The 26,979-nt window shown below is 51.1% G+C and overlaps 1 protein-coding gene across 1 annotated transcript in view; it reads left to right on the top strand.

The window, feature by feature from the left end:
• LOC124032420 (nerve growth factor-like) overlaps positions 1-17,480 on the top strand; it is a 55,469-nt gene extending 37,989 nt beyond the window's left edge. Inside the window, exon 2 of the mRNA XM_046344805.1 lies at positions 16,038-17,480. Coding sequence (XP_046200761.1) covers positions 16,049-16,924 — 876 coding nt within the window. The 5' untranslated portion in view covers positions 16,038-16,048 and the 3' untranslated portion in view covers positions 16,925-17,480. The remainder of the gene's footprint in view (positions 1-16,037) is intronic.
• Positions 17,481-26,979: the final 9,499 nt, after the last annotated feature.

Genomic DNA, 26,979 nt, shown 5'->3' with positions numbered 1-26,979 from the left:
ACAGCCTGGGCTGCTGTGTGGTTATAACAGCCTGGGCTGCTGTGTGGTTATAACAGCCTGGGCTGGGCTGCTGTGTGGTTATAACAGCCTGGGCTGGGCTGCTGTGTGGTTATAACAGCCTGGGCTGCTGTGTGGTTATAACAGCCTGGGCTGCTGTGTGGTTATAACAGGCTGGGCTGCTGTGTGGTTATAACAGGCTGGGCTGGGCTGCTGTGTGGTTATAACAGGCTGGGCTGCTGTGTGGTTATAACAGCCTGGGCTGCTGTGTGGTTATAACAGCCTGGGCTGCTGTGTGGTTATAACAGCCTGGGCTGGGCTGCTGTGTGGTTATAACAGCCTGGGCTGCTGTGTGGTTATAACAGGCTGGGCTGCTGTGTGGTTATAACAGGCTGGGCTGGGCTGCTGTGTGGTTATAACAGGCTGGGCTGCTGTGTGGTTATAACAGCCTGGGCTGCTGTGTGGTTATAACAGCCTGGGCTGCTGTGTGGTTATAACAGCCTGGGCTGCTGTGTGGTTATAACAGGCTGGGCTGCTGTGTGGTTATAACAGCCTGGGCTGCTGTGTTATTAAACAGCCTGGGCTGCTGTGTGGTTATAACAGGCTGGGCTGCTGTGTGATTATAACAGGCTGGGCTGCTGTGTGGTTATAACAGCCTGGGCTGCTGTGTGGTTATAACAGGCTGGGCTGCTGTGTGGTTATAACAGGCTGGGCTGCTGTGTGGTTATAACAGCCTGGGCTGCTGTGTTATTAAACAGCCTGGGCTGCTGTGTGGTTATAACAGCCTGGGCTGCTGTGTGGTTATAACAGGCTGGGCTGCTGTGTGGTTATAACAGCCTGGGCTGCTGTGTTATTAAACAGCCTGGGCTGCTGTGTGGTTATAACAGGCTGGGCTGCTGTGTTATTAAACAGCCTGTATGAAAACTACCAATAAACAGCCTGTATGAAAACTACCAATAAACAGCGTGGTGATGCAATCCAAACGATGCTGAAATGATCATCTAGGTGACCACATGGCTTAATGCTTTACATCAGTACACCATTTAGACAACTACAGCAGTTTGAATCATGCCTTCAACTGCATTAGCCTAATGTATTCTATTATGTTCCTGATTCAGTTGATCAAGTTGTCTTGACCTCGTCTCCCAACTCCGCTGCCTCCCAATGGCTGTTCCCTCGTCTCCCAACTCCACTGCCCCCCCGATGGCTGTTCCCTCGTCTCCCAACTCCACTGCCCCCGATGGCTGTTCCCTCGTCTCCCCACTCCCCCAATGGCTGTTCCCTCGTCTCACCACTCCGCCCCCAATGGCTGTTCCCTGCCCCCAATGGCTGTCTCCCCCCACTGCCCCCAATGGCTGCCCCCAACTCCATGGCTGTTCCCTCGTCTCACCACTGCCCCCGCTGTCCCCCAATGGCTGCTTCCCTCGTCTCCCAACTCCGCTGCCCCCAATGGCTGTTCACTCCGCTGCCCCCTCGTCTCCCAACTCCCATCTGCCCCCAATGGCTGTCTCCCTGCCCCCAATGGCTCTCCCAACTCCCAACTGCTGCCTCCCAATGGCTGTTCCCTCGTCTCCCAACTCCACTGCCCCCCAATGGCTGTTCCCTCGTCTCCTAACTCCGCTGCCACCCAATGGCTGTTCCCTCGTCTCCCAACTCCGCTGCCCCCGTCTCCCAATGGCTGCCCCCTCGTCTCGTCTCCCACTCCGCTGCCCCCTCGTCTCCCCACTCCGCTGCCCCCCAATGGCTGTTCCCTCGTCTCCCAACTCCGCTGCCTTCCCAACTCCGCTGCCCCCTCGTCTCCCACTCCTCTGCCCCCCACTGGCTGTTCCCTCGTCTCCCCACTCCGCTGCCCCCCAATGGCTGTTCCCTCGTCTCCCAACTCCGCTGCCCCCCAATGGCTGTTCCCTCGTCTCCCAACTCCGCTGCCCCCCAATGGCTGTTCCCTCGTCTCCCATCACCTAGCTTACAGTCCACGGTGGCATCAACAGTCCTGAACCTAGCTTACAGTCCACGGTGGCATCAACAGTCCTGAACCTAGCTTACAGTCCACGGTGGCATCAACAGTCCTGAACCTAGCTTACAGTCCACCATAGTCCTTATCTTCAATGTCCTTTTCCTCCAATTATAGTAAATGTTCTATTCAGTTCAGTCCCACAATCCATTAAGAAATCTAATTAATCCAGCCTTTGTATGTGTATCTGTAGTCTTCGTACCACTAACCGAAAGGAAAAACTGTCTGCATAGAAAAAGCCAAAATATTTTATCTGCGCCGGTCGGACTATAGTGTGTATTGTTTGAAACTCAGTGGTAAATTAAAATCTCCCTACCATCATATGTAAGCCAATATGACACCAATGTTGATTCAAAAAATTCGCAAATCAACAATGTTTCGGAGGACGCATGACTCGACCTTGGCCTCTCCCGCGTTTGTTGAGGAGTTACAGCGACGAGACGATCGTAATTGGATCGCAATGGGATCGGGGAGAAAAAATGGGGTTAAAATGTATAAATAACTAAATATATAAAATAAAATAATAAAAATGGCTGATTCTAACAGGACCAAAAGACACTGGTGTAGGTACCCTTAGTGGGAAGTGGACGTCAACAACTAAACAACTGGACTCCTTTCCGAATGCTCACTCAGCCAACTAATTCAGTACTTTCAGTCTCTTACAGGAACTGGTACGTGCCTAATGTAAAGCAGCTGTTGATTTTGAACCCCCTTCCCCTCTTTAAAAGGAGAAACCATATGTTTTACATAAATGTAATAGCCAGGAGGCGATCTCCCGATAGCGATGGAACTTAAGCTTACGGATGTTTTAACGATGCATAGTTTCTATAACAGCCAAAGAACACACACGCGTTTCCCAACATGTTAGAACATGTGTCAATGCTGATCGGATCGAAAGAAAGGCAGCCTTGCTCTCAGATGAGCGTTCTCCATTCAAATCTTGCCTTAAGCTTAGATACCGAGGAAGGATCAGCTCCTAGAAATAAATGATCACCCATTGCTGCAAATATCGAGTCGGCTTATTCTAATGCTTAGGACACATGACCTACACATCGTGAAATTAGATAGTAGCCTACAATGAGCAAAATATAACTAATTGATTGAACATGAAAATTATTTCAATGTGATTTAAATACACTGCTCCAAACAAATAAAGGGAACACTTAAACAACACAATGTAACTCCAAGTCAATCACACTTCTGTGAAATCAAACTGTCCACTCAGGAAGAAACACTGATTGACAATAAATGTCACATGCTGTTGTGCAAATGGAATAGACAACAGGTGGAAATTATAGGCAATTAGCAAGACACCCCCAATAAAGGAGTGGTTCTGCAGGTGGTGACCACACAGACCACTTCTCAGTTCCTATCCTTCCTGGCTGATGTTTTGGTCACTTTTGAATGCTGGTGGTGCTTTCACTCTAGTGGTAGCATGAGACGGAGTCTACAACCCACACAAGTGGCTCAGGTAGTGCAGCGCATCCAGGATGGCTCATCATTGCGAGCTGTGGCAAGAAGGTTTGCTGTGTCTGTCAGTGTAGTGTCCAGAGCATGGAGGCGCTACCAGGAGACCGGCCAGTACATCAGGAGACGTGGAGGAGGCCGTAGGAGGGCAACAACCCAGCAGCAGGACCGCTACCTCCGCCTTTGTGCAAGGGGGAGCAGGAGGACCACTGCCAGAGCCCTGCAAAATGACCTCCACAGGCCACAAATGTGCATGTGTCTGCTCAAACGGTCAGAAACAGACTCCATGAGGGTTGTATGAGGGCCCGACGTCCACAGGTGGGGGTTGTGCTTACAGCCCAACACCGTGCAGGACATTTTTCATTTGCCAGAGAACACCAAGATTGGCAAATTCGCCACTGGTGCCCTGTGCTCTTCACAGATGAAAGCAGGTTCACACTGAGCACATGTGACAGACGTGACAGTCTGGAGACGCCGTGGAGAACGTTCTGCTGCCTGCAACATCCTCCAGCATGACCGGTTTGGCGGTGGGTCAGTCATGGTGTGGGGTGGCATTACTTTGGGGGGCCGCACAGCCCTCCGATGTTGCTCGCCAGAGGTAGCCTGACTGCCATTAGGTACCTCAGACCCCCTGTGAGACCAGTCGCTTAAATAACAATCGTTTTCAAGGGAAACTTTAGTAACTATGTTTTTTTGGAAACAGCTCAGAGATATAATGATGTGCCTACGGAGGTTCTAACCATGATCTTAACCTTTTGGATGTTTTGGGGAAACTGGGTTCTGGACAATACATTATGTGAGACAAACAAAAATATATTTTACATTTTCATAATTTGGTACAATCACCTTCCGGGGGTAAAAACCTTGGAAATTAAAAACAAAAAAAACAATGTTTTAATTAAGAAGTGAGCGTTGGTCTTAAGCCGAAAAAGAAAGGAAATTGACATGAGTTTAAGGGTTGGAGGGTTGGAGGGTTGGAGGGTTGGAGGGTTAAGGGTTGGAGGGTTGGAGGGTTGGTGGGTTGGAGGGTTGGAGGGTTAAGGGTTGGAGGGTTGGTGGGTTGGAGGGTTGGAGGGTTAAGGGTTGGAGGGTTGGTGGGTTGGAGGGTTTAATGGATGGATGGTTTGAGGGTTGGAGGGTTGGATGGTTTAATGGGTGGATGGTTTGAGGGTTGGAGGGTTGGATGGTTTAAGGGTTGGAGGGTTGGAGGGTTGGAGGGTTTAAGGGTTGGTGGGTTGGAGGGTTGGTTGGGGTTGGAGGGTTGGAGGGTTGGAGGGTTGGAAGGTTGGAGGGTTGGTGGGTTGGAGGGATGGAGGGTTGGAGGGATGGAGGGTTGGAGGGATGGAGGGTTGGTGGGTTGGTGGGTTAAGGGTTGCAGGGATGGAGGGATGGTTGGAGGGTTGGAGGGTTGGAGGGTTGGAAGGTTGGAGGGTTGGTGGGTTGGAGGGATGGAGGGTTGGAGGGATGTAGGGTTGGAGGGATGGAGGGTTGGTGGGTTGGTGGGTTAAGGGTTGCAGGGATGGAGGAATGGAGGGTTGGAGGGTTGGAGGGTTGGAGGGTTAAGGGTTGGAGGGTTGGAGGGTTGGTGGGTTGGAGGGTTTAATGGATGGATGGTTTGAGGGTTGGAGGGTTGGAGGGTTTAATGGATGGATGGTTTGAGGGTTGGAGGGTTGGATGGTTTAAGGGTTGGATGGTTTAAGGGTTGGTGAGTTGGAGGGTTGGAGGGTTGTTGGGTTGGAGGGATGGAGGGTTGGAGGGATGGAGGGTTGGAGGGATGGAGGGTTGGAGGGATGGAGGGTTGGTGGGTTGGTGGGTTGGAGGGATGGAGGGTTGGAGGGATGGAGGGTTGGTGGGTTGGTGGGTTAAGGGTTGCAGGGATGGAGGGATGGAGGGTTGGAGGGTTGGAGGGTTGGAGGGTTGGAAGGTTGGAGGGTTGGTGGGTTGGAGGGATGGAGGGTTGGAGGGATGTAGGGTTGGAGGGATGGAGGGTTGGTGGGTTGGTGGGTTAAGGGTTGCAGGGATGGAGGAATGGAGGGTTGGAGGGTTGGAGGGTTGGAGGGTTAAGGGTTGGAGGGTTGGTGGGTTGGAGGGTTGGAGGGTTAAGGGTTGGAGGGATGGAGGGTTGGAGGGTTAAGGGTTGGAGGGTTGGAGGGTTGGTGGGTTGGAGGGTTGGAGGGTTAAGGGTTGGAGGGTTGGTGGGTTGGAGGGTTGGAGGGTTAAGGGTTGGAGGGTTGGTGGGTTGGAGGGTTTAATGGATGGATGGTTTGAGGGTTGGAGGGTTGGATGGTTTAATGGGTGGATGGTTTGAGGGTTGGAGGGTTGGATGGTTTAAGGGTTGGAGGGTTGGAGGGTTGGAGGGTTTAAGGGTTGGTGGGTTGGAGGGTTGGAGGGTTGGAGGGTTGGAGGGTTGGTGGGTTGGAGGGATGGAGGGTTGGAGGGATGGAGGGTTGGAGGGATGGAGGGTTGGTGGGTTGGTGGGTTAAGGGTTGCAGGGATGGAGGGATGGAGGGTTGGAGGGTTGGAGGGTTGGAGGGTTGGAAGGTTGGAGGGTTGGTGGGTTGGAGGGATGGAGGGTTGGAGGGATGTAGGGTTGGAGGGATGGAGGGTTGGTGGGTTGGTGGGTTAAGGGTTGCAGGGATGGAGGAATGGAGGGTTTACGGGTTGGAGGGTTAAGGGTTGGAGGGTTGGAGGGTTGGTGGGTTGGAGGGTTTAATGGATGGATGGTTTAAGGGTTGGAGGGTTTAAGGGTTGGTGAGTTGGAGGGTTGGAGGGTTGTTGGGTTGGAGGGATGGAGGGTTTGAGGGTTGGAGGGTTGGTTGGTTAAGGGTTGGTGGGTTAAGGGTTGGTGGGTTGGAGGGTTTAATGGATGGATGGTTGGAGGGTTGGAGGGTTGGAGGGTTTAATGGATGGATGGTTTGAGGGTTGGAGGGTTGGATGGTTTAAGGGTTGGAGGGTTTAAGGGTTGGTGAGTTGGAGGGTTGGAGGGTTGGAGGGATGGAGGGTTGGAGGGATGGAGGGTTGGTGGGTTGGTGGGTTGGAGGGTTGGAGGGTTGGAGGTTTGGAGGGATGGAGGGTTGGAGGGTTGGAGGGTTGGAGGGTTGGTGGGTTGGAGGTTTGGTGGGTTGGAGGGTTGGAGGGTTGGAGGGTTTAAGGGTTGGAAGGTTGGAGGGTTTAAGGGTTGGAGGGTTTAAGGGTTGGAGGGTTTAAGGGTTGGAGGGTTGGAGGGTTTAAGGGTTGGAGGGTTGGAGGGTTTAATGGGTGGATGGTTTGAGGGTTGGAGGGTTTAAGGGTTGGAGGGTTGGAGGGTTGGAGGTTGGAGGGTTGGAGGGTTGGTGGGTTGGAGGTTTGGTGGGTTGGAGGGTTGGAGGGTTGGAGGGTTTAAGGGTTGGAAGGTTGGAGGGTTTAAGGGTTGGAGGGTTTAAGGGTTGGAGGGAGGGTTGGAGGGTTTAAGGGTTGGAGGGTTGGAGGGTTTAATGGGTGGATGGTTTGAGGGTTGGAGGGTTGGATGGTTTAAGGGTTGGTGGGTTGGAGGGTTGGAGGGTTGGAGGGTTGGAAGGTTGGAGGGTTGGTGGGTTGGAGGGATGGAGGGTTGGAGGGATGGAGGGTTGGAGGGATGGAGGGTTGGTGGGTTGGTGGGTTAAGGGTTGCAGGGATGGAGGGATGGAGGGTTGGAGGGTTGGAGGGTTGGAAGGTTGGAGGGTTGGTGGGTTGGAGGGATGGAGGGTTGGAGGGATGGAGGGTTGGAGGGATGGAGGGTTGGTGGGTTGGTGGGTTAAGGGTTGCAGGGATGGAGGGATGGAGGGTTGGAGGGTTGGAGGGTTAAGGGTTGGAGGGTTGGAGGTTTGGTGGGTTGGAGGGTTTAATGGATGGATGGTTTGAGGGTTGGAGGGTTGGAGGGTTTAATGGATGGATGGTTTGAGGGTTGGAGGGTTGGATGGTTTAAGGGTTGGAGGGTTGGAGGGTTGGAGGGTTTAAGGGTTGGTGGGTTGGAGGGTTGGAGGGTTGGAGGGTTGGAGGGTTGGAAGGTTGGAGGGTTGTTGGGTTGGAGGGATGGAGGGTTTGAGGGTTGGAGGGTTGGTTGGTTAAGGGTTGGTGGGTTAAGGGTTGGTGGGTTGGAGGGTTTAATGGATGGATGGTTGGAGGGTTGGAGGGTTGGAGGGTTTAATGGATGGATGGTTTGAGGGTTGGAGGGTTGGATGGTTTAAGGGTTGGAGGGTTTAAGGGTTGGTGAGTTGGAGGGTTGGAGGGTTGGATGGTTGGAGGGATGGAGGGTTGGAGGGATGGAGGGTTGGTGGGTTGGTGGGTTAAGGGTTGCAGGGATGGAGGGATGGAGGGTTGGAGGGATGGAGGGTTGGAGGGTTGGAGGGATGGAGGGAGGGTTGGAGGGTTGGTGGGTTGGAGGGTTGGAGGCTTGGAGGCTTGGAGGGTTGGAGGGTTGGAGGGTTGGAGGGTTGGAGGGTTGGAGGGTTTAAGGGTTGGAGGATTGGAGGGTTGGAGGGTTGGTGGGTTGGAGGTTTGGTGGGTTGGGGGGTTGGAGGGTTGGAGAGTTTAAGGGTTGGAAGGTTGGATGGTTTAAGGGTTGGAGGGTTTAAGGGTTGGAGGGTTTAAGGGTTGGAGGGTTTAAGGGTTGGAGGGTTGGAGGGTTTAAGGGTTGGAGGGTTTAAGGGTTGGAGGGTTGGGAGGTTGGAGGGTTTAAGGGTTGGAGGGTTTAAGGGTTGGAGGGTTGGAAGGTTGGAGGGTTTAAGGGTTGGAGGGTTTAAGGGTTGGAGGGTTTAAGGGTTGGAGGGTTTAAGGGTTTAAGGGTTGGTGGGTTGGAGGGTTGCAGGGATGGAGGAATGGAGGGTTTAAGGGTTGGAGGGTTAAGGGTTGGAGGGTTGGAGGGTTGGTGGGTTGGAGGGTTTAATGGATGGATGGTTTGAGGGTTGGAGGGTTGGATGGTTTAAGGGTTGGAGGGTTTAAGGGTTGGTGAGTTGGAGGGTTGGAGGGTTGTTGGGTTGGAGGGATGGAGGGTTTGAGGGTTGGAGGGTTGGTTGGTTAAGGGTTGGTGGGTTAAGGGTTGGTGGGTTGGAGGGTTTAATGGATGGATGGTTGGAGGGTTGGAGGGTTGGAGGGTTTAATGGATGGATGGTTTGAGGGTTGGAGGGTTGGATGGTTTAAGGGTTGGAGGGTTTAAGGGTTGGTGAGTTGGAGGGTTGGAGGGTTGGAGGGATGGAGGGTTGGAGGGATGGAGGGTTGGTGGGTTGGTGGGTTAAGGGTTGCAGGGATGGAGGGATGGAGGGTTGGAGGGATGGAGGGTTGGAGGGTTGGAGGTTTGGAGGGATGGAGGGTTGGAGGGTTGGAGGGTTGGAGGGTTGGTGGGTTGGAGGTTTGGTGGGTTGGAGGGTTGGAGGGTTGGAGGGTTTAAGGGTTGGAGGGTTTAAGGGTTGGAGGGTTTAAGGGTTGGAGGGTTGGAGGGTTTAAGGGTTGGAGGGTTGGAGGGTTTAATGGGTGGATGGTTTGAGGGTTGGAGGGTTTAAGGGTTGGAGGGTTGGAGGGTTGGAGGATTGGAGGGTTGGAGTGTTGGTGGGTTGGAGGTTTGGTGGGTTGGAGGGTTGGAGGGTTGGAGGGTTTAAGGGTTGGATGGTTGGAGGGTTTAAGGGTTGGAGGGTTTAAGGGTTGGAGGGTTTAAGGGTTGGAGGGTTGGAGGGTTTAAGGGTTGGAGGGTTGGAGGGTTTAATGGGTGGATGGTTTGAGGGTTGGAGGGTTGGATGGTTTAAGGGTTGGTGGGTTGGAGGGTTGGAGGGTTGGAGGGTTGGAAGGTTGGAGGGTTGGTGGGTTGGAGGGATGGAGGGTTGGAGGGATGGAGGGTTGGAGGGATGGAGGGTTGGTGGGTTGGTGGGTTAAGGGTTGCAGGGATGGAGGGATGGAGGGTTGGAGGGTTGGAGGGTTGGAAGGTTGGAGGGTTGGTGGGTTGGAGGGATGGAGGGTTGGAGGGATGGAGGGTTGGAGGGATGGAGGGTTGGTGGGTTGGTGGGTTAAGGGTTGCAGGGATGGAGGGATGGAGGGTTGGAGGGTTGGAGGGTTGGAGGGTTAAGGGTTGGAGGGTTGGAGGGTTGGTGGGTTGGAGGGTTTAATGGATGGATGGTTTGAGGGTTGGAGGGTTGGAGGGTTTAATGGATGGATGGTTTGAGGGTTGGAGGGTTGGATGGTTTAAGGGTTGGAGGGTTGGAGGGTTGGTGGGGGTTTAAGGGTTGGTGGGTTGGAGGGTTGGAGGGTTGGAGGGTTGGAGGGTTGGAAGGTTGGAGGGTTGTTGGGTTGGAGGGATGGAGGGTTTGAGGGTTGGAGGGTTGGTTGGTTAAGGGTTGGTGGGTTAAGGGTTGGTGGGTTGGAGGGTTTAATGGATGGATGGTTGGAGGGTTGGTGGGTTGGAGGGTTTAATGGATGGATGGTTTGAGGGTTGGAGGGTTGGATGGTTTAAGGGTTGGAGGGTTTAAGGGTTGGTGAGTTGGAGGGTTGGAGGGTTGGATGGTTGGAGGGATGGAGGGTTGGAGGGATGGAGGGTTGGTGGGTTGGTGGGTTAAGGGTTGCAGGGATGGAGGGATGGAGGGTTGGAGGGATGGAGGGTTGGAGGGTTGGTTGGTTAAGGGTTGGTGGGTTAAGGGTTGGTGGGTTGGAGGGTTTAATGGATGGATGGTTGGAGGGTTGGTGGGTTGGAGGGTTTAATGGATGGATGGTTTGAGGGTTGGAGGGTTGGATGGTTTAAGGGTTGGAGGGTTTAAGGGTTGGTGAGTTGGAGGGTTGGAGGGTTGGATGGTTGGAGGGATGGAGGGTTGGAGGGATGGAGGGTTGGTGGGTTGGTGGGTTAAGGGTTGCAGGGATGGAGGGATGGAGGGTTGGAGGGATGGAGGGTTGGAGGGTTGGAGGGATGGAGGGTTGGAGGGTTGGTGGGTTGGAGGGTTGGAGGCTTGGAGGCTTGGAGGGTTGGAGGGTTGGAGGGTTGGAGGGTTGGAGGGTTGGAGGGTTTAAGGGTTGGAGGATTGGAGGGTTGGAGGGTTGGTGGGTTGGAGGTTTGGTGGGTTGGAGGGTTGGAGGGTTGGAGAGTTTAAGGGTTGGAAGGTTGGATGGTTTAAGGGTTGGAGGGTTTAAGGGTTGGAGGGTTTAAGGGTTGGAGGGTTGGAGGGTTTAAGGGTTGGAGGGTTGGAGGGTTTAAGGGTTGGAGGGTTTAAGGGTTGGAGGGTTGGAAGGTTGGAGGGTTTAAGGGTTGGAGGGTTTAAGGGTTGGAGGGTTTAAGGGTTGGAGGGTTGGAAGGTTGGAGGGTTTAAGGGTTGGAGGGTTTAAGGGTTGGAGGGTTTAAGGGTTTAAGGGTTGGTGGGTTGGAGGGTTGGAGGGTTGGAGGGATGGAGGGTTGGAGGGTTGGAGGGTTGGAGGGTTGGAGGGTTGGAGGGTTGGAAGGTTGGAGGGTTGTTGGGTTGGAGGGATGGAGGGTTTAAGGGTTGGAGGGTTGGAGGGTTGGAGGGTTGGAGGGTTGGAGGGTTTAAGGGTTGGTGGGTTGGAGGGTTGGAGGGTTGGAGGGTTGGAAGGTTGGAGGGTTGTTGGGTTGGAGGGATGGAGGGTTTGAGGGTTGGAGGGTTGGTTGGTTAAGGGTTGGTGGGTTAAGGGTTGGTGGGTTGGAGGGTTTAATGGATGGATGGTTGGTTGGAGGGTTGGAGGGTTTATTGGATGGATGGTTTGAGGGTTGGAGGGTTGGATGGTTTAAGGGTTGGAGGGTTTAAGGGTTGGTGAGTTGGAGGGTTGGAGGGTTGGGGGGTTGGAGGGATGGAGGGTTGGAGGGATGGAGGGTTGATGGGTTGGTGGGTTAAGGGTTGCAGGGATGGAGGGATGGAGGGTTGGAGGGATGGAGGGTTGGAGGGTTGGAGGGTTGGAGGGATGGAGGGTTGGAGGGTTGGAGGGTTGGTGGGTTGGAGGGTTGGAGGCTTGGAGGGTTGGAGGATTGGAGGGTTGGAGGGTTGGAGGGTTGGAGGGTTTGGAGGGTTGGAGGGTTGGAGGGTTGGTGGGTTGGAGGTTTGGTGGGTTGGAGGGTTGGAGGGTTGGAGGGTTTAAGTGTTGGAGGATTGGAGGGTTGGAGGGTTGGTGGGTTGGAGGTTTGGTGGGTTGGAGGGTTGGAGGGTTGGAGGGTTGGAGGGTTTAAGGGTTGGAAGGTTGGAGGGTTTAAGGGTTGGAGGGTTGGTGGGTTGGAGGGTTGGAGGGTTTAAGGGTTGGAGGGTTGGAGGGTTTAAGGGTTGGAGGGTTGGAGGGTTTAAGGGTTGGAGGGTTTAAGGGTTGGAGGGTTGGAAGGTTGGAGGGTTTAAGGGTTGGAGGGTTTAGGGTTGGAGGGTTGGAGGGTTTAAGGGTTGGAGGGTTGGAAGGTTGGAGGGTTTAAGGGTTGGAGGGTTTAAGGGTTGGAGGGGGTTTAAGGGTTTAAGGGTTGGAGGGTTGGAGGGTTGGAGGGTTGGAGGGTTGGAGGGTTGGAGGGTTGGAGGGTTGGAGGGTTGGAGGGTTGGAGGGTTGGAGGGTTGGAGGGTTGTTGGGTTGGAGGGATGGAGGGAGGGTTGGAGGGTTGGAGGGTTGGAGGGTTGGTTTAAGGGTTGGTGGGTTGGAGGGTTGGAGGGTTGGAGGGTTGGAAGGTTGGAGGGTTGTTGGGTTGGAGGGATGGAGGGTTTGAGGGTTGGAGGGTTGGTTGGTTAAGGGTTGGTGGGTTAAGGGTTGGTGGGTTGGAGGGTTTAATGGATGGATGGTTGGAGGGTTGGAGGGTTTATTGGATGGATGGTTTGAGGGTTGGAGGGTTGGATGGTTTAAGGGTTGGAGGGTTTAAGGGTTGGTGAGTTAGAGGGTTGGAGGGTTGGGGGGTTGGAGGGATGGAGGGTTGGAGGGATGGAGGGTTGGTGGGTTGGTGGGTTAAGGGTTGCAGGGATGGAGGGATGGAGGGTTGGAGGGATGGAGGGTTGGAGGGTTGGAGGGTTGGAGGGATGGAGGGTTGGAGGGTTGGAGGGTTGGTGGGTTGGAGGGTTGGAGGGTTGGAGGGTTGGAGGGTTGGAGGGTTTGGGTTGGAGGTTTGGTGGGTTGGAGGGTTGGAGGGTTGGAGGGTTGGTGGGTTGGAGGGTTGGAGGGTTGGAGGGTTTAAGGGTTGGAGGGTTTAAGGGTTGGAGGGGAGGGTTGGAGGGTTGGAGGGTTGGAGGGTTGGAGGGTTTGGAGGGTTGGAGGGTTGGATGGTTTAAGGGTTGGAGGGATGGAGGGATGGAGGGTTATGGAGGGTTGGAGGGTTGGAGGGTTTGGAGGGTTGGAGGGTTGGAGGGTTGGTTTGGAGGGTTGGAGGGTTGGAAGGTTGGGGTTGGAGGGTTGGAGGGTTGGGGTTGGAGGGTTGGAGGGTTGGAAGGGTTGGAGGGTTGGAGGGTTGGAGGGTTTGGAGGGTTGGAGGGAGGGTTGGAGGGTTGGAGGGTTGGAGGGTTGGAGGTTGGAGGGTTGGAGAGGGTTTGGAGGGTTGGGGTTGGAGGGTTTAAGGGTGGAGGGTTTAAGGGTTGGAGGGTTGGAGGGTTGGAGGTTGGAGGGTTGGAGGGTTGGGGTTTAAGGGTTGGAGGGTTGGAGGGTTGGAAGGTTGGAGGGAGGGTTGGAGGGTTTGGAGGGTTGGAGGGTTTAAGGGTTGGAGGGTTGGAGGGTTTAAGGGTTGGGTTTTTAAGGGTTTAAGGGTTGGAGGGTTGGAAGGTTGGAGGGTTGGAGGGTTGGAGGGTTTGGAGGGTTGGAGGGTTTAAGGGTTGGAGGGTTGGGAAGGTTGGAGGGTTTGGAGGGTTGGAGGGAGGGTTGGAGGGTTTAAGGGTTTAAGGGTTGGTGGGTTGGAGGGTTGGAGGGTTGGAGGGATGGAGGGTTGGAGGGTTGGAGGGTTGGAGGGTTGGAGGGTTGGAGGGTTGGAAGGTTGGAGGGTTGTTGGGTTGGAGGGATGGAGGGTTTAAGGGTTGGAGGGTTGGAGGGTTGGAGGGTTTAAGGGTTGGTGGGTTGGAGGGTTGGAGGGTTGGAGGGTTGGAAGGTTGGAGGGTTGTTGGGTTGGAGGGATGGAGGGTTTGAGGGTTGGAGGGTTGGTTGGTTAAGGGTTGGTGGGTTAAGGGTTGGTGGGTTGGAGGGTTTAATGGATGGATGGTTGGAGGGTTGGAGGGTTTATTGGATGGATGGTTTGAGGGTTGGAGGGTTGGATGGTTTAAGGGTTGGAGGGTTTAAGGGTTGGTGAGTTAGAGGGTTGGAGGGTTGGGGGGTTGGAGGGATGGAGGGTTGGAGGGATGGAGGGTTGGTGGGTTGGTGGGTTAAGGGTTGCAGGGATGGAGGGATGGAGGGTTGGAGGGATGGAGGGTTGGAGGGTTGGAGGGTTGGAGGGTTGGATGGAGGGTTGGAGGGTTGGAGGGTTGGTTGGAGGGTTGGAGGGTTGGTGGGTTGGAGGGTTGGAGGGTTGGAGGGTTGGAGGGTTGGAGGGTTGGAGGGTTTAAGGGTTGGAGGGTTTAAGGGTTGGAGGGTTGGTGGGTTGGAGGTTTGGTGGGTTGGAGGGTTGGAGAGGGTTGGAGGGTTGGAGGGTTTAAGGGTTGGAGGGTTGGAGGGTTTAAGGGTTGGAGGGTTTAAGGGTTGGAGGGTTTAAGGGTTGGAGGGTTGGAGGGTTTTAGGGGCGGAGGGTTGGAGGGTTTAAGGGTTGGAGGGTTTAAGGGTTTAAGGGTTGGAGGGTTGGAAGGTTGGAGGGTTTAAGGGTTGGAGGGTTTAAGGGTTGGAGGGTTGGAAGGTTGGAGGGTTTAAGGGTTGGAGGGTTTAAGGGTTGGAGGGTTTAAGGGTTTAAGGGTTGGTGGGTTGGAGGGTTGGAGGGTTGGAGGGATGGAGGGTTGGAGGGTTGGAGGGTTGGAGGGTTTAAGGGTTGGAGGGTTGGAGGGTTGGAGGGTTTAAGGGTTGGAGGGTTGGAGGGTTGGAGGGTTTAATGGATGGAGGGTTTGAGGGTTGGAGGGTTGGTGGGTTAAGGGTTGGTGGGTTAAGGGTTGGAGGATTGGAGGGTTGGAGGGTTGGAGGGTTGGAGGGTTTAAGGGTTGGAGGGTTGGAGGGTTGGAGGGTTGGAGGGTTGGAGGGTTTAAGGGTTCATGTGTTTAAAAAGGTTGGAGGGTTTAAGGGTTGGAGGGTTGGAGGGTTTGAGGGTTGGAGTGTTGGTGGGTTAAGGGTTGGTGGGTTAATGGTTGGTGAGATGGACGTTTAAGGGTTTTAACTTAGTGATGAGAATTGGTACACACACACACACAGGATGTTAAGCTTATCCCATAGGCTTTGCTAGATGACACATTTTTGTATCTGTCCCATTATGATGCATGTGCAGCGCCATTAAGGCCGTCTCCATTCTGAAGTAGGCCATTTTCTTCCACTACTTCTATGAGTAGGTTGCATACAGTCACCTGGAGGTTTTTTACTGGTGATTTACTGTTATGGAATTCATCTACAGCTATGGAATGTTTGCTCAGGAGTATAATTCATTGGCTGATTCTTCCTGATAACCTGGATGGAAATGTTTGATTCTTCTATAACCCATAGGAAGTCCCACCCAGTTCCTAAGTCCTCAATGTCCATGCCAAAACAGGTCATCTTTATCTCTATAGAGTATCCGTAGTAACTGTCTGTGTTTCAGGACGTGTGTCCATGAGGTCCATGTGGCTATGGCATGATGTTGTTGTTGTTGACATGCAATGTGTTGTTTTTGTTGACAGTATGTTGTGTTGTTGTTGTTAACAGGATGTGTGTTGATGCTGTTGTCGTTGACAGGATGTGTGTTGATGCTGTTGTTGTTGACAGGATGTGTGTTGATGTTGTTGTTGACAGGATGTGTGTTGATGTTGTTGTTGTTGACAGGATGTGTGTTGATGTTGTTGTTGACAGGATGTGTGTTGATGTTGTTGTTGACGTTGTTGTTGACAGGATGTGTGTTGATGTTGTTGTTGACAGGATGTGTGTTGATGTTGTTGTTGACAGGATGTGTGTTGATGTTGTTGTTGACAAGGAGTGTGTTGATGTTGTTGTTGTTGACAGGGCGTGTGTTGATGTTGTTGTTGTTGACTGGGCATGTGTTGATGCTGTTGCTGTTGACAGGACGTGTGTTGATGCTGTTGTTGTTGACCGGATGTGTGTTGTTGTTGTTGACGGAACATGTGTTGTTGTTGTTGTTGACAGGACGTGTGTTGTTGTTGTTAACAGGACATATGTTGTTGCTGTTGTTGTTGTTGACAGGACATATGTTGTTGATGACAAGACGTGTGTTGTTGTTGTTGACAGGACATATGTTGTTGTTGTTGAGAGGACGTGTGTTGTTGTTGTTGACAGGACGTGTGTTGTTGACAGGACGTGTGTTGTTGTTGACAGGACGTGTGTTGTTGACAGGACGTGTGTTGTTGTTGACAGGACGTGTGTTGTTGTTGACAGGACGTGTGTTGTTGTTGACAGGACGTGTGTTGTTGTTGTTGACAGGAATGTGTTTATGTTGTTGTTGACAGGACGTGTGTTGTTGTTGTTGACAGGAATGTGTTTATGTTGTTGTTGACAGGACGTGTGCCCATGAGGTCGTTGCTGTTGGTGCTTCTGCTGATTGGCGTCCAGGCTGTACTGAACATGGGAGGTGTCCTGAGCCCGGTGGCAGCCAACCACAGCACAGAACACAACACAGTAGCCAATGGCAGAGCAAAACAGCAGCGGGCGGCCCGCCTCTCAGTGTCACCTCAGCAGGAGCAGCAGACTCAGCAGAGACCCAGCCGGACCAGACAGGCCCACAGGCCAGCCTCTCTACCCCAGGGCAGGATCTCTTCCCTGGGCCACTCTGAGACAGGCTCCCCCTCTACCTCCTCCATCCCGGAGGTGGACACCAAACTGTTCAGCAAGCGGCTCTACCACTCCTCACCGCGCGTCGTCTTCAGCGACGTACCCCCCTCTCACCACGGCCTGGGGGGGGAAACGGGGGAAGAGGAGGGAGAGGAGGAAGTGGGGAGGGTGATGGGTGGGCGAGTGAGGGTGAGGCGGAAGGCGGGGGGTCAGCCCATGCACAGGGGGGAGTACTCCGTGTGCGACAGCATCAGCGTGTGGTTGGGGAACCTGACCAAGGCCACAGACATCGCCGGCAACGAGGTGGAGGTTCTGCCAGAGGTGAAGATAGACAACGTCCGCAAGAGACAGTTCTTCTACGAGACCACCTGCCGCGTGGCCACACCCCCGGGGGGCGAAGCTGGGGCTGGGGGAGGAGTCATGGGAGGCGGGCCCAAGGCGGGGGCCAAATCAGGGTGCCGCGGCATCGACAGCCGTCACTGGAACTCGTACTGCACCAACACGCACACGTACGTGCTCGCGCTCACCAAGTCCAAGGAGCAGATGGCGTGGAGGCTGATACGCATCAACGCAGCGTGTGTGTGCGTCCTCAGCCGCAAGTCCTGGAGGCACTGACCTTTAACCCCTGGGACTATGGACCCTGAACCACACACCATCATCACTGACCTTTAACCCCTGGGAATATGGACCATGAACCCTGAACCACACACAGTACACACATCATCATCACTGACCTTTAACCCCTGGGAATATGGACCATGGACCATGGACCCTGAACCACACACCATCATCACTGACCTTTAACCCCTGGGAATATGGACCATGAACCCTGAACCACACACCATCATCACTGACCTTTAACCCCTGGGACTATGGACCCTGAACCACACACAGTATACACATCATCATCGGCCATCATTAGGGGTCGAGAATGATTGCCCTCCTGGTGGGTCTCACACACACACTCTTGAATCACCCCCCCCCCCCCTACCTCAGTCAGTGTCCTGGTTCTTCTAAGTTATGAGGACTGTAAGTCATATTTATATTTTAAACAGTCAAATATGAATATATATATATTAAATAAGTGTGTATATATACACGCATCATGAAATCAAGCTTTCATTGTTGTGTTGTTGTTGATGCTATTATTTATTAAACTCTTTAGTATGTGCCTGGTTCCTTTCTCTCATTGGCTGTTGGAGCTTTTCAGAGATCTCTATTGACACCATGCAGAGAGACATGGTGTGTGTGTGTCTGGTGATACTCTCCTTATGGGTACCAGAAGTCCTCACAAACAAGTGGGGACATTTCACCGGTCCCTACAAGGTTAAAAGGCTATTTTAGGCTTAGGGGTTAGGTTTAGGGTTCAAATGAGGGTTAGGGTTAAGGGTTAAGTTTAGGGTTTAACGGTTTAGGAAAATAGGATTTGAATGGGAATCAATTGTTTGGTCCCCACAAGGATAGCATAACAAACATGTGTGTTTGTGTGTTTGTGTGCATGTGTGTATGCCGGTGAGAGTTTGCATGGTGCCTGTGGACATGTCGGAGAATCTCACCCTGGCCGTGCTGGCCCTCACTGGTCGACCAGGCAGAGTACAAGAATACACACACTGTCTGGGACCAACCTGATGCTGGAACTTCGGTATTCCTGTCACCTTGGAGTGCTGGTGTTAATAAAGCCGATGGTGTTGAGAACTATGTGATGTTAGAGCTATCACAGGAGGGACGGTCCCAACTAACATCTGGACACCGAGGGAGAGGTGGAGAGAGAAGGGAGAGGAGGGGGTGAGTGCAGGGGTAGGATAGAGTGGAGGAGTTATGGAAGGAGAGAGGAGGGGAAAGAGGGAGAAGAGGGGGAGAGTATGAGGAGGTATGGAGAGGGAGAGAGGATGGAGAGAGGATGGAGGGAGAGAGGATGGATGGAGAGAGAGAGGATGGATGGAGAGAGAGAGGATGGATGGATGGAGAGAGAGAGGATGGAGGGAGAAAGAGAGGATGGAGGGAGAGAGAGAGGATGGATGGAGAGAGAGAGGATGGAGGGAGAGAGAGAGAGGATGGAGGGAGAGAGAGAGGATGGATGGAGAGAGAGAGGATGGAGGGAGAGAGAGAGGATGGATGGAGAGAAGATGGAGGGAGAGAGGGAGGATGGAGAGGGGCTGGAGGGAGGGATCGTGGGAGGATGGAGAGAGGCTGTAGAGAAGATGTTGCTTGGTTACCACGTAGCTGTCGCGAAGGAAGGAGGACAGTTGGAGTTCCATTTCACCTGAATTATTACCTCAGAATTGCTCTCCAAGGACGGTGACAATCTGCCGCTTCAGAGGACCGAAAAGACTGGAAAGAGATCCTCCTTGACCATATATTTGTTTTTATATAAGAACATTTGTTAAATCGGAAAAAAGCTGTTTTTAGATTTGACGTTTACTGTACTTATTTACCTCAGCCTGTCTAGTCAGCTAAAGCCGGCTACAATAGCCAGACAGTTTTATCTAGCTAACGTCAGCTAGCTAGCTACTGTAACTGTTATTGTAGCTTTCTGTTTGTATGTAATATAATAATAATATAATAATAATATATGCCATTTAGCAGACGCTTTTATCCAAAGCGACGTACAGTCATGTGTGCATACATTCACTTCAATGGCATCCCTCGAAGGAGATTTTATTGTATCTTTCCAACCAGGCGAGGTACTATAAAGACACCACTGATCTCGACAAGAGACACCACATTCAGAGAAATTCACAATTCAGGGTAACGTTATGCAGTTCACTTCTATTAGATAACTGGTTGGATTTACCAATGAAAAAACATTTTTCAATGACCAAGATGCATGCTGGACATGTCAGAGTGAAGCACATGATTGCCAGAATCAACCTACTCTTCTTCTGGTGGAGGTGGTGGACAGCTGGGTAAGTGAAAGAACCTTTTGTTTATCAATCACATTCTAGTATATCTGGAATGATTAGGATTTCAATGAATGTCATATCAGAGAGCACACAATGTTTCAATGTGTTACTTTGTACTTAAAGGTCATTACCTTGTCTAGCCTCCCAGAAGTCTGAGAGGGTGAAGACTGTGGTACCAGAGTCCTGTCTAGCCTGCCAGAAGTCTGAGAGGGTGAAGACTGTGGTACCAGAGTCCTGTCTAGCCTGCCAGAAGTCTGAGAGGGTGAAGACTGTGGTACCAGAGTCCTGTCTAGCCTGCCAGAAGTCTGAGAGGGTGAAGACTGTCACCGGAGTCCAAGTCCATCAAAGTTGTTTTCACCAGGGCACATGATCTGTAAGTGCAAATGATGCCCGGATAAGTTATGTAATGGTTGCTGTATTTGACCACAGCAGAGTTCAATATTATAGAATGAGTGTGTGTGTGTGTGTGTGTGTGTGTGTGTGTGTGTGTGTGTGTGTGTGTGTGTGTGTGTGTGTGTGTGTGTGTGTGTGTGTGTGTGTGTGTGTGTGTGTGTGTGTGTGTGTGTGTGTGTGTGTGTGTGTGTGTGTGTGTGTGTGTGTGTGTGTGTGTGTGTGTGTGTGCTTTCAAATATGAACATCTGCATACTGTATGACACAGATACGGGTAAGAATGAAGTAATCTTGTATACACAATTATCTCATATACTGTGGTCTTTCAAATGTGTGATTGACTTTTAGTGTTGTTGTTTGTCTATTGCTATTTTTGTATAATGTCCTTTCAGATCACTGAAACCACACCTGGTGTGGTGGACGTTGTCGAACCAGATCAGAACTCCTTTCAGGACCACCTTCAGACCAGCTTCAGACCACCTTCAGACCACCTTCAGACCACCTTCAGACCACCTTCAGACCACCTTCAGACCACCTTCAGACCACCTCCAGACCACCTTCAGGACCACCTTCAGGACCACCTTCAGGACCACCTCCAGGACCACCTTCAGGACCACCTTCAGGACCACCTCCTCAGACCACCTTCAGACCACCTCCAGGACCACCTTCAGACCACCTCCAGACCTTCTCCAGACCACCTTCAGACCACCTTCAGGCACGGACTGAGAAGGATGGGGAGGTTTCTGACCAGGTAAAAATTATGTGAGACTGAACATGGACGAGGTGCAGGACAAACAGGAGAGCTACCTGAGGAGAATCAAGAAGGGGACCAAGTGCTACGACATCTGGGCCAATTACTTGGTTTGGAAGAAGGTCGAAAGGAAAGCGAGACCTGCGAAACCTCGCTGCTCTTTCGCTCCTAGCTGAGGTCACCATCTGTTAAGGTAAATATAAAACATCTCTGATAATAACTATTTGCAAAATGAGCTCACATCAACCACATCCATCATAACATCAACCTTGACCACAAAAACCAACCAGAGCCTCAACCACACATCAAACTTAAACTGAACCACAGCCATCAAACTCAAACAAAACCCCAACCTCAACCACAACCACAACCACAACCTCAACCTCAACCACAACCACAACCCCAACCACAACCACAACCACAACCACAACCACAACCACAACCTCAACCACAACCACAACCACAACCTCAACCTCAACCACAACCTCAACCTCAACCACAACCACAACCTCAACCACAACCACAACCTCAACCACAACCACAACCTCAACCACAACCCCAACCTCAACCTCAACCACAACCACAACCTCAACCACAACCACAACCCCAACCTCAACCTCAACCTCAACCACAACCTCAACCTCAACCTCAACCAGCCTCAACCACAACCACAACCCCAACCCCAACCTCAACCTCAACCACAACCTCAACCACAACCTCAACCTCAACCACAACCACAACCACAACCACAACCTCAACCACAACCACAACCACAACCACAACCTCAACCACAACCACAACCTCAACCACAACCTCAACCACAACCCCAACCACAACCACAACCTCAACCTCAACCACAACCTCAACCACAACCACAACCACAACCTCAACCACAACCTCAACCTCAACCACAACCACAACCTCAACCACAACCTCAGCCACAACCACAACCACAACCTCAACCTCAACCACCAACCCCAACCCCAACCACAACCTCAACCACAACCACAACCACAACCCACCTCAACCCCAACCTCAACCACAACCACAACCTCAACCACAACCACAACCCCAACCTCAACCTCAACCACAACCCCAACCCCAACCTCAACCTCAACCTCAACCACAACCACAACCACAACCACAACCTCAACCCAACCTCAACCACAACCACAACCTCAACCACAACCACAACCACAACCCCCCTCAACCTCAACCTCAACCACAACCACAACCTCAACCACAACCTCAACCACAACCTCAACCACAACCACAACCACAACCTCAACCTCAACCACAACCTCAACCTCAACCTCAACCACAACCTCAACCACAACCTCAACCTCAACCTCAACCACAACCACAACCACAACCTCAACCACAACCACAACCTCAACCTCAACCACAACCACAACCACAACCTCAACCTCAACCTCAACCACAACCTCAACCACAACCACAACCTCAACCACAACCACAACCTCAACCTCAACCACAACCTCAACCTCAACCTCAACCACAACCACAACCTCAACCACAACCACAACCACAACCTCAACCACAACCACAACCACAACCACAACCACAACCACAACCACAACCACAACCTCAACCTCAACCACAACCACAACCTCAACCTCAACCACAACCTCAACCTCAACCACAACCTCAACATCAACCACAACCACAACCTCAACCACAACCCCAACCTCAACCTCAACCTCAACCTCACTGCCCTCTGGTGACTGTTACCATGTAGCTATATCAGGGGTCGGCAACGGGCGTCCAAAACCGGCCCACAAGTGATTTATTTTGCATTTGACATTTGTTCGCAAGAATAAAAATAAGAGTTTGGGATTGTGTCTCAATGTTTTTATTTTACCTTCATTTAACCAGGCAAGTCAGTTAAGAACAAATTCTTATTTTCAATAACAGCCTAGGAACAGTGGGTTAACTACCTGTTCAGGGGCAGAACGACAGATTTGTACCTTGTCAGCTCGGGGATTTGAACTTGCAACCTTTCGGTTACTAGTCCGACGCTCTAACCACTAGGCTACCCTGCCACCCCTACACTCTAACCTCTAGGCTACCCTGCCTCCTCTACACTCTAACCACTAGGCTACCCTGCCGCCCCTACACTCTAACCTCTAGGCTACCCTGCCTCCTCTACACTCTAACCACTAGGCTACCTGCCTCCTCTACACTCTAACCACTAGGCTACCCTGCCACCTCTACACTCTAACCACTAGGCTACCCTGCCTCCTCTACACTCTAACCACTAGGCTACCCTGCCGCCCCATGTAATCAAGGTATGATTTGCCGGGTTCAAAATGATTATAACTATGTTCTGTCCTCACAACCATTCGCTCAGACAATAAACCTTCCCGCTGCTGAGTTGCCTACCCGTGCACTAGATGGTGCTGTTTACCTATAACAGGGACTCTTATTACTTCTTCTTGAGAAATGAAGGAAACTGTTTGCAGATCAGGGGGAGGAAAATAGGTTCATTCAAAGAGAACAAATCAAGAATGGGAGAAATTTCCCAAATACAGGTGTACCAAGCTTGTAGCATCATACCTGTTAGCAGCTGATGTTGTTCTTTAATAACACAGACCCCAAAGTAAATAGCTAGCTTTAAGCACACGCTCCAGCAGGTATATCTCTCTTGTCACCCCCAAAACCAATTATTTCTTTGGCCGCCTCTCCTTCCAGTTCTCTGCTGCCAATGACTGGAACGAACTACAAAAATCTCTGAAACTGGAAACACTTATCTCCCTCACTAGCTTTAAGCACCAGCTGTCCGAGCAGCTCACAGATTACTGCACCTGTACATAGCCCATCTATAATTTGTCCCAAACAACTACCTCTTTTCCTACTGTATTTATTTATTTATTTATTTATTTTGCTCCTTTGCACCCCATTATTTTTATTTCTACTTTGCACATTCTTCCATTGCAAAACTACCATTCCAGTGTTTTACTTGCTATATTGTATTTACTTTGCCACCATGGCCTTTTTTGCCTTTACCTCCCTTCTCACCTCATTTGCTCACATCGTATATAGACTTATTTAAACTGTATTATTGACTGTATGTTTGTTTTACTCCATGTGTAACTCTGTGTCGTTGTATCTGTCGAACTGCTTTGCTTTATCTTGACCAGGTCGCAATTGTAAATGAGAACTTGTTCTCAACTTGCCTACCTGGTTAAATAAAGGTGTTAACTAGCCTACCTGGTTACATAAAGGTGAAATAAAATTTTAAAAATTAAAAAATCAGGGGGAGGAAAATAGGTTTATTTGAAGAGGACAAATCATACAGAGAGGTAGGTGGTCATTCTTCCCTGTCCTCAGTGGTTCTCTCCTGTGATTCTCTCCTGTGATTCTCTCCTTAGTGGTTCTCTCCTGTGATTCTCTCCTGTGATTCTCTCCTTAGTGGTTCTCTCCTCAGTGGTTCTCTCCTGTGATTCTCTCCTGTGATTCTCTCCTTAGTGGTTCTCTCCTCAGTGGTTCTCTCCTGTTATTCTCTCCTGTTATTCTCTCCTCAGTGGTTCTCTCCTGTGATTCTCTCCTGTGATTCTCTCCTGTGATTCTCTCCTCAGTGGTTCTCTCCTGTGATTCTCTCCTGTGATTCTCTCCTGTGATTCTCTCCTCAGTGGTTCTCTCCTCAGTGGTTCTCTCCTGTGATTCTCTCCTGTGATTCTCTCCTCAGTGATTCTCTCCTGTGATTCTCTCCTGTGATTCTCTCCTGTGATTCTCTCCTGTGATTCTCTCCTCAGTGATTCTCTCTCCTGTGATTCTCTCCTGTGATTCTCTCTCCTGTGATTCTCTCCTGTGATTCTCTCCTTAGTGATTCTCTCCTGTGATTCTCTCCAGTGATTCTCTCCAGTGATTCTCTCCTGTGATTCTCTCCTGTGATTCTCTCCTGTGATTCTCTCCTGTGATTCTCTCCTCAGTGATTCTCTCTCCTGTGATTCTCTCCTGTGATTCTCTCTCCTGTGATTCTCTCCTGTGATTCTATCCTCAGTGATTCTCTCCTGTGATTCTCTCCTGTGATTCTCTCCTGTGGTTCTCTCCTGTGATTCTCTCCTCAGTGATTCTCTCCAGTGATTCTCTCCTGTGATTCTCTCCTGTGATTCTCTCCTGTGATTCTCTCCTCAGTGATTCTCTCTCCTGTGATTCTCTCCTGTGATTCTCTCTCCTGTGATTCTCTCCTGTGATTCTCTCCTCAGTGATTCTCTCCTGTGATTCTCTCCTCAGTGGTTCTCTCCTGTGATTCTCTCCTCAGTGATTCTCTCCTGTGATTCTCTCCTCAGTGGTTCTCTCCTGTGATTCTCTCCTCAGTGGTTCTCTCCTGTTATTCTCTCCTCAGTGGTTCTCTCCTGTGATTCTCTCCTGTGATTCTCTCCTGTGATACTCTCCTCAGTGGTTCTCTCCTGTGATTCTCTCCTCAGTGATTCTCTCCTGTGATTCTCTCCTCAGTGATTCTCTCCTCAGTGATTCTCTCCTGTGATTCTCTCTCCTGTGATTCTCTCCTGTGATTCTCTCCTGTGATTCTCTCCTGTGATTCTCTCCTCAGTGATTCTCTCCTGTGATTCTCTCCTGTGATTCTCTCCTCAGTGATTCTCTCCTGTGATTCTCTCCTGTGATTCTCTCCTGTGATTCTCTCCTGTGATTCTCTCCACAGAACAAAGGGACAGGATGTAGTTTTATAACCCAGCCCTTGCCTGTGGTTGACCAATTAGAATTCCTTGCAGTGAAACTGGGCCAATGGCCAAATAACAAGAATCCTATTTCAGGCTCACTGTATAGACAAATTCCTCCCATGGCTCTGACCCATTGATCAATAATTCCCTATAAGAGAAAAATCACTATTTACATTGATCGTTAGTCCTATCGACTTCTCCTACTCTGTCTCTGTGTTGTGTATTTATGTTACAAATATTCTTCAGAAACCAAAACATGATTACTGTTTGGTTGGTGTCAAAATAATGTTGATTGCAGTTTGTCAGTTAAAATGTCTCTTGTATTGTGCCGTTCCATATGACTCTCTCTATTTAAAATGTCTCTTGTTTAATAAAGCACTAATTCACCTTCGCTTTGTGCAGCTTAAGGTTCCAGGAAAACCTCTGGGCCCTAGTCATAAAGGTTCCAGGAAAACCTCTGGGCCCTAGTCATAAAGGTTCAAGGAAAACCTCTGGGCCCTAGTCATAAAGGTTCCAGGAAAACCTCTGGGCCCTAGTCATAAAGGTTCAAGGAAAACCTCTGGGCCCTAGTCATAAAGGTTCAAGGAAAACCTCTGGGCCCTAGTCATAGAGGTTCAAGGAAAACCTCTGGGCCCTAGTCATAGAGGTTCAAGGAAAACCTCTGAGCCCTAGTCATAAAGGTTCCAGGAAAACCTCTGGGCCCTAGTCATAAAGGTTCAAGGAAAACCTCTGGGCCCTAGTCATAGAGGTTCAAGGAAAACCTCTGGGCCCTAGTCATAAAGGTTCAAGGAAAACCTCTGGGCCCTAGTCATAAAGGTTCAAGGAAAACCTCTGGGCCCTAGTCATAAAGGTTCCAGGAAAACATCTGGGCCCTAGTCATAGAGGTTCAAGGAAAACCTCTGGGCCCTAGTCATAGAGGTTCAAGGAAAACCTCTGGGCCCTAGTCATAAAGGTTCAAGAAAAACCTCTGGGCCCTAGTCATAAAGATTCAAGGAAAACCTCTGGGCCCTAGTCATAAAGGTTCAAGGAAAATCTCTGGGCCCTAGTCATAAAGGTTCAAGGAAAACCTCTGGGCCCTAGTCATAAAGGTTCCAGGAAAACCTCTGGGCCCTAGTCATAAAGGTTCAAGGAAAACCTCTGGGCCCTAGTCATAAGGGTTCAAGGAAAACCTCTGGGCCCTAGTCATAAAGGTTCAAGGAAAACCTCTGGGCCCTAGTCATAGAGGTTCAAGGAAAACCTCTGGGCCCTAGTCATAGAGGTTCAAGGAAAACCTCTGGGCCCTAGTCATAAAGGTTCAAGGAAAACCTCTGGGCCCTAGTCATAGAGGTTCAAGGAAAACCTCTGGGCCCTAGTCATAGAGGTTCAAGGAAAACCTCTGGGCCCTAGTCATAAAGGTTCAAGGAAAACCTCTGGGCCCTAGTCATAAAGGTTCAAGGAAAACCTCTGGGCCCTAGTCATAAGGGTTCAAGGAAAACCTCTGGGCCCTAGTCATAAGGGTTCAAGGAAAACCTCTGGGCCCTAGTCATAGAGGTTCAAGGAAAACCTCTGGGCCCTAGTCATAAGGGTTCAAGGAAAACCTCTGGGCCCTAGTCATAAGGGTTCCAGGAAAACCTCTGGGCCCTAGTCATAGGTTCAGGAAAAGACCTCTGGGCCCTAGTCAAGGAAAACCTCTGGGCCCTAGTCATAGGGTTCAAGGAAAACCTCTGGGCCCTAGTCATAAGGGTTCAAGGAAAACCTCTGGGCCCTAGTCATAGAGGGTTCAAGGAAAACCTCTGGGCCCTAGTCATAGAGGTTCAAGGAAAACCTCTGGGCCCTAGTCATAAGGGTTCATAGGAAAACCTCTGGGTTCAAGGAGGAAAACCTCTGGGCCCTAGTCATAGAGGTTCAAGGAAAACCTCTGGGCCCTAGTCATAAGGGTTCAAG

Source organism: Oncorhynchus gorbuscha, linkage group LG03 (assembly GCF_021184085.1).
Source record: "Oncorhynchus gorbuscha isolate QuinsamMale2020 ecotype Even-year linkage group LG03, OgorEven_v1.0, whole genome shotgun sequence".
NCBI lineage: Eukaryota > Metazoa > Chordata > Actinopteri > Salmoniformes > Salmonidae > Oncorhynchus > Oncorhynchus gorbuscha.
This window is presented reverse-complemented; position numbering and strand designations above follow the sequence as displayed.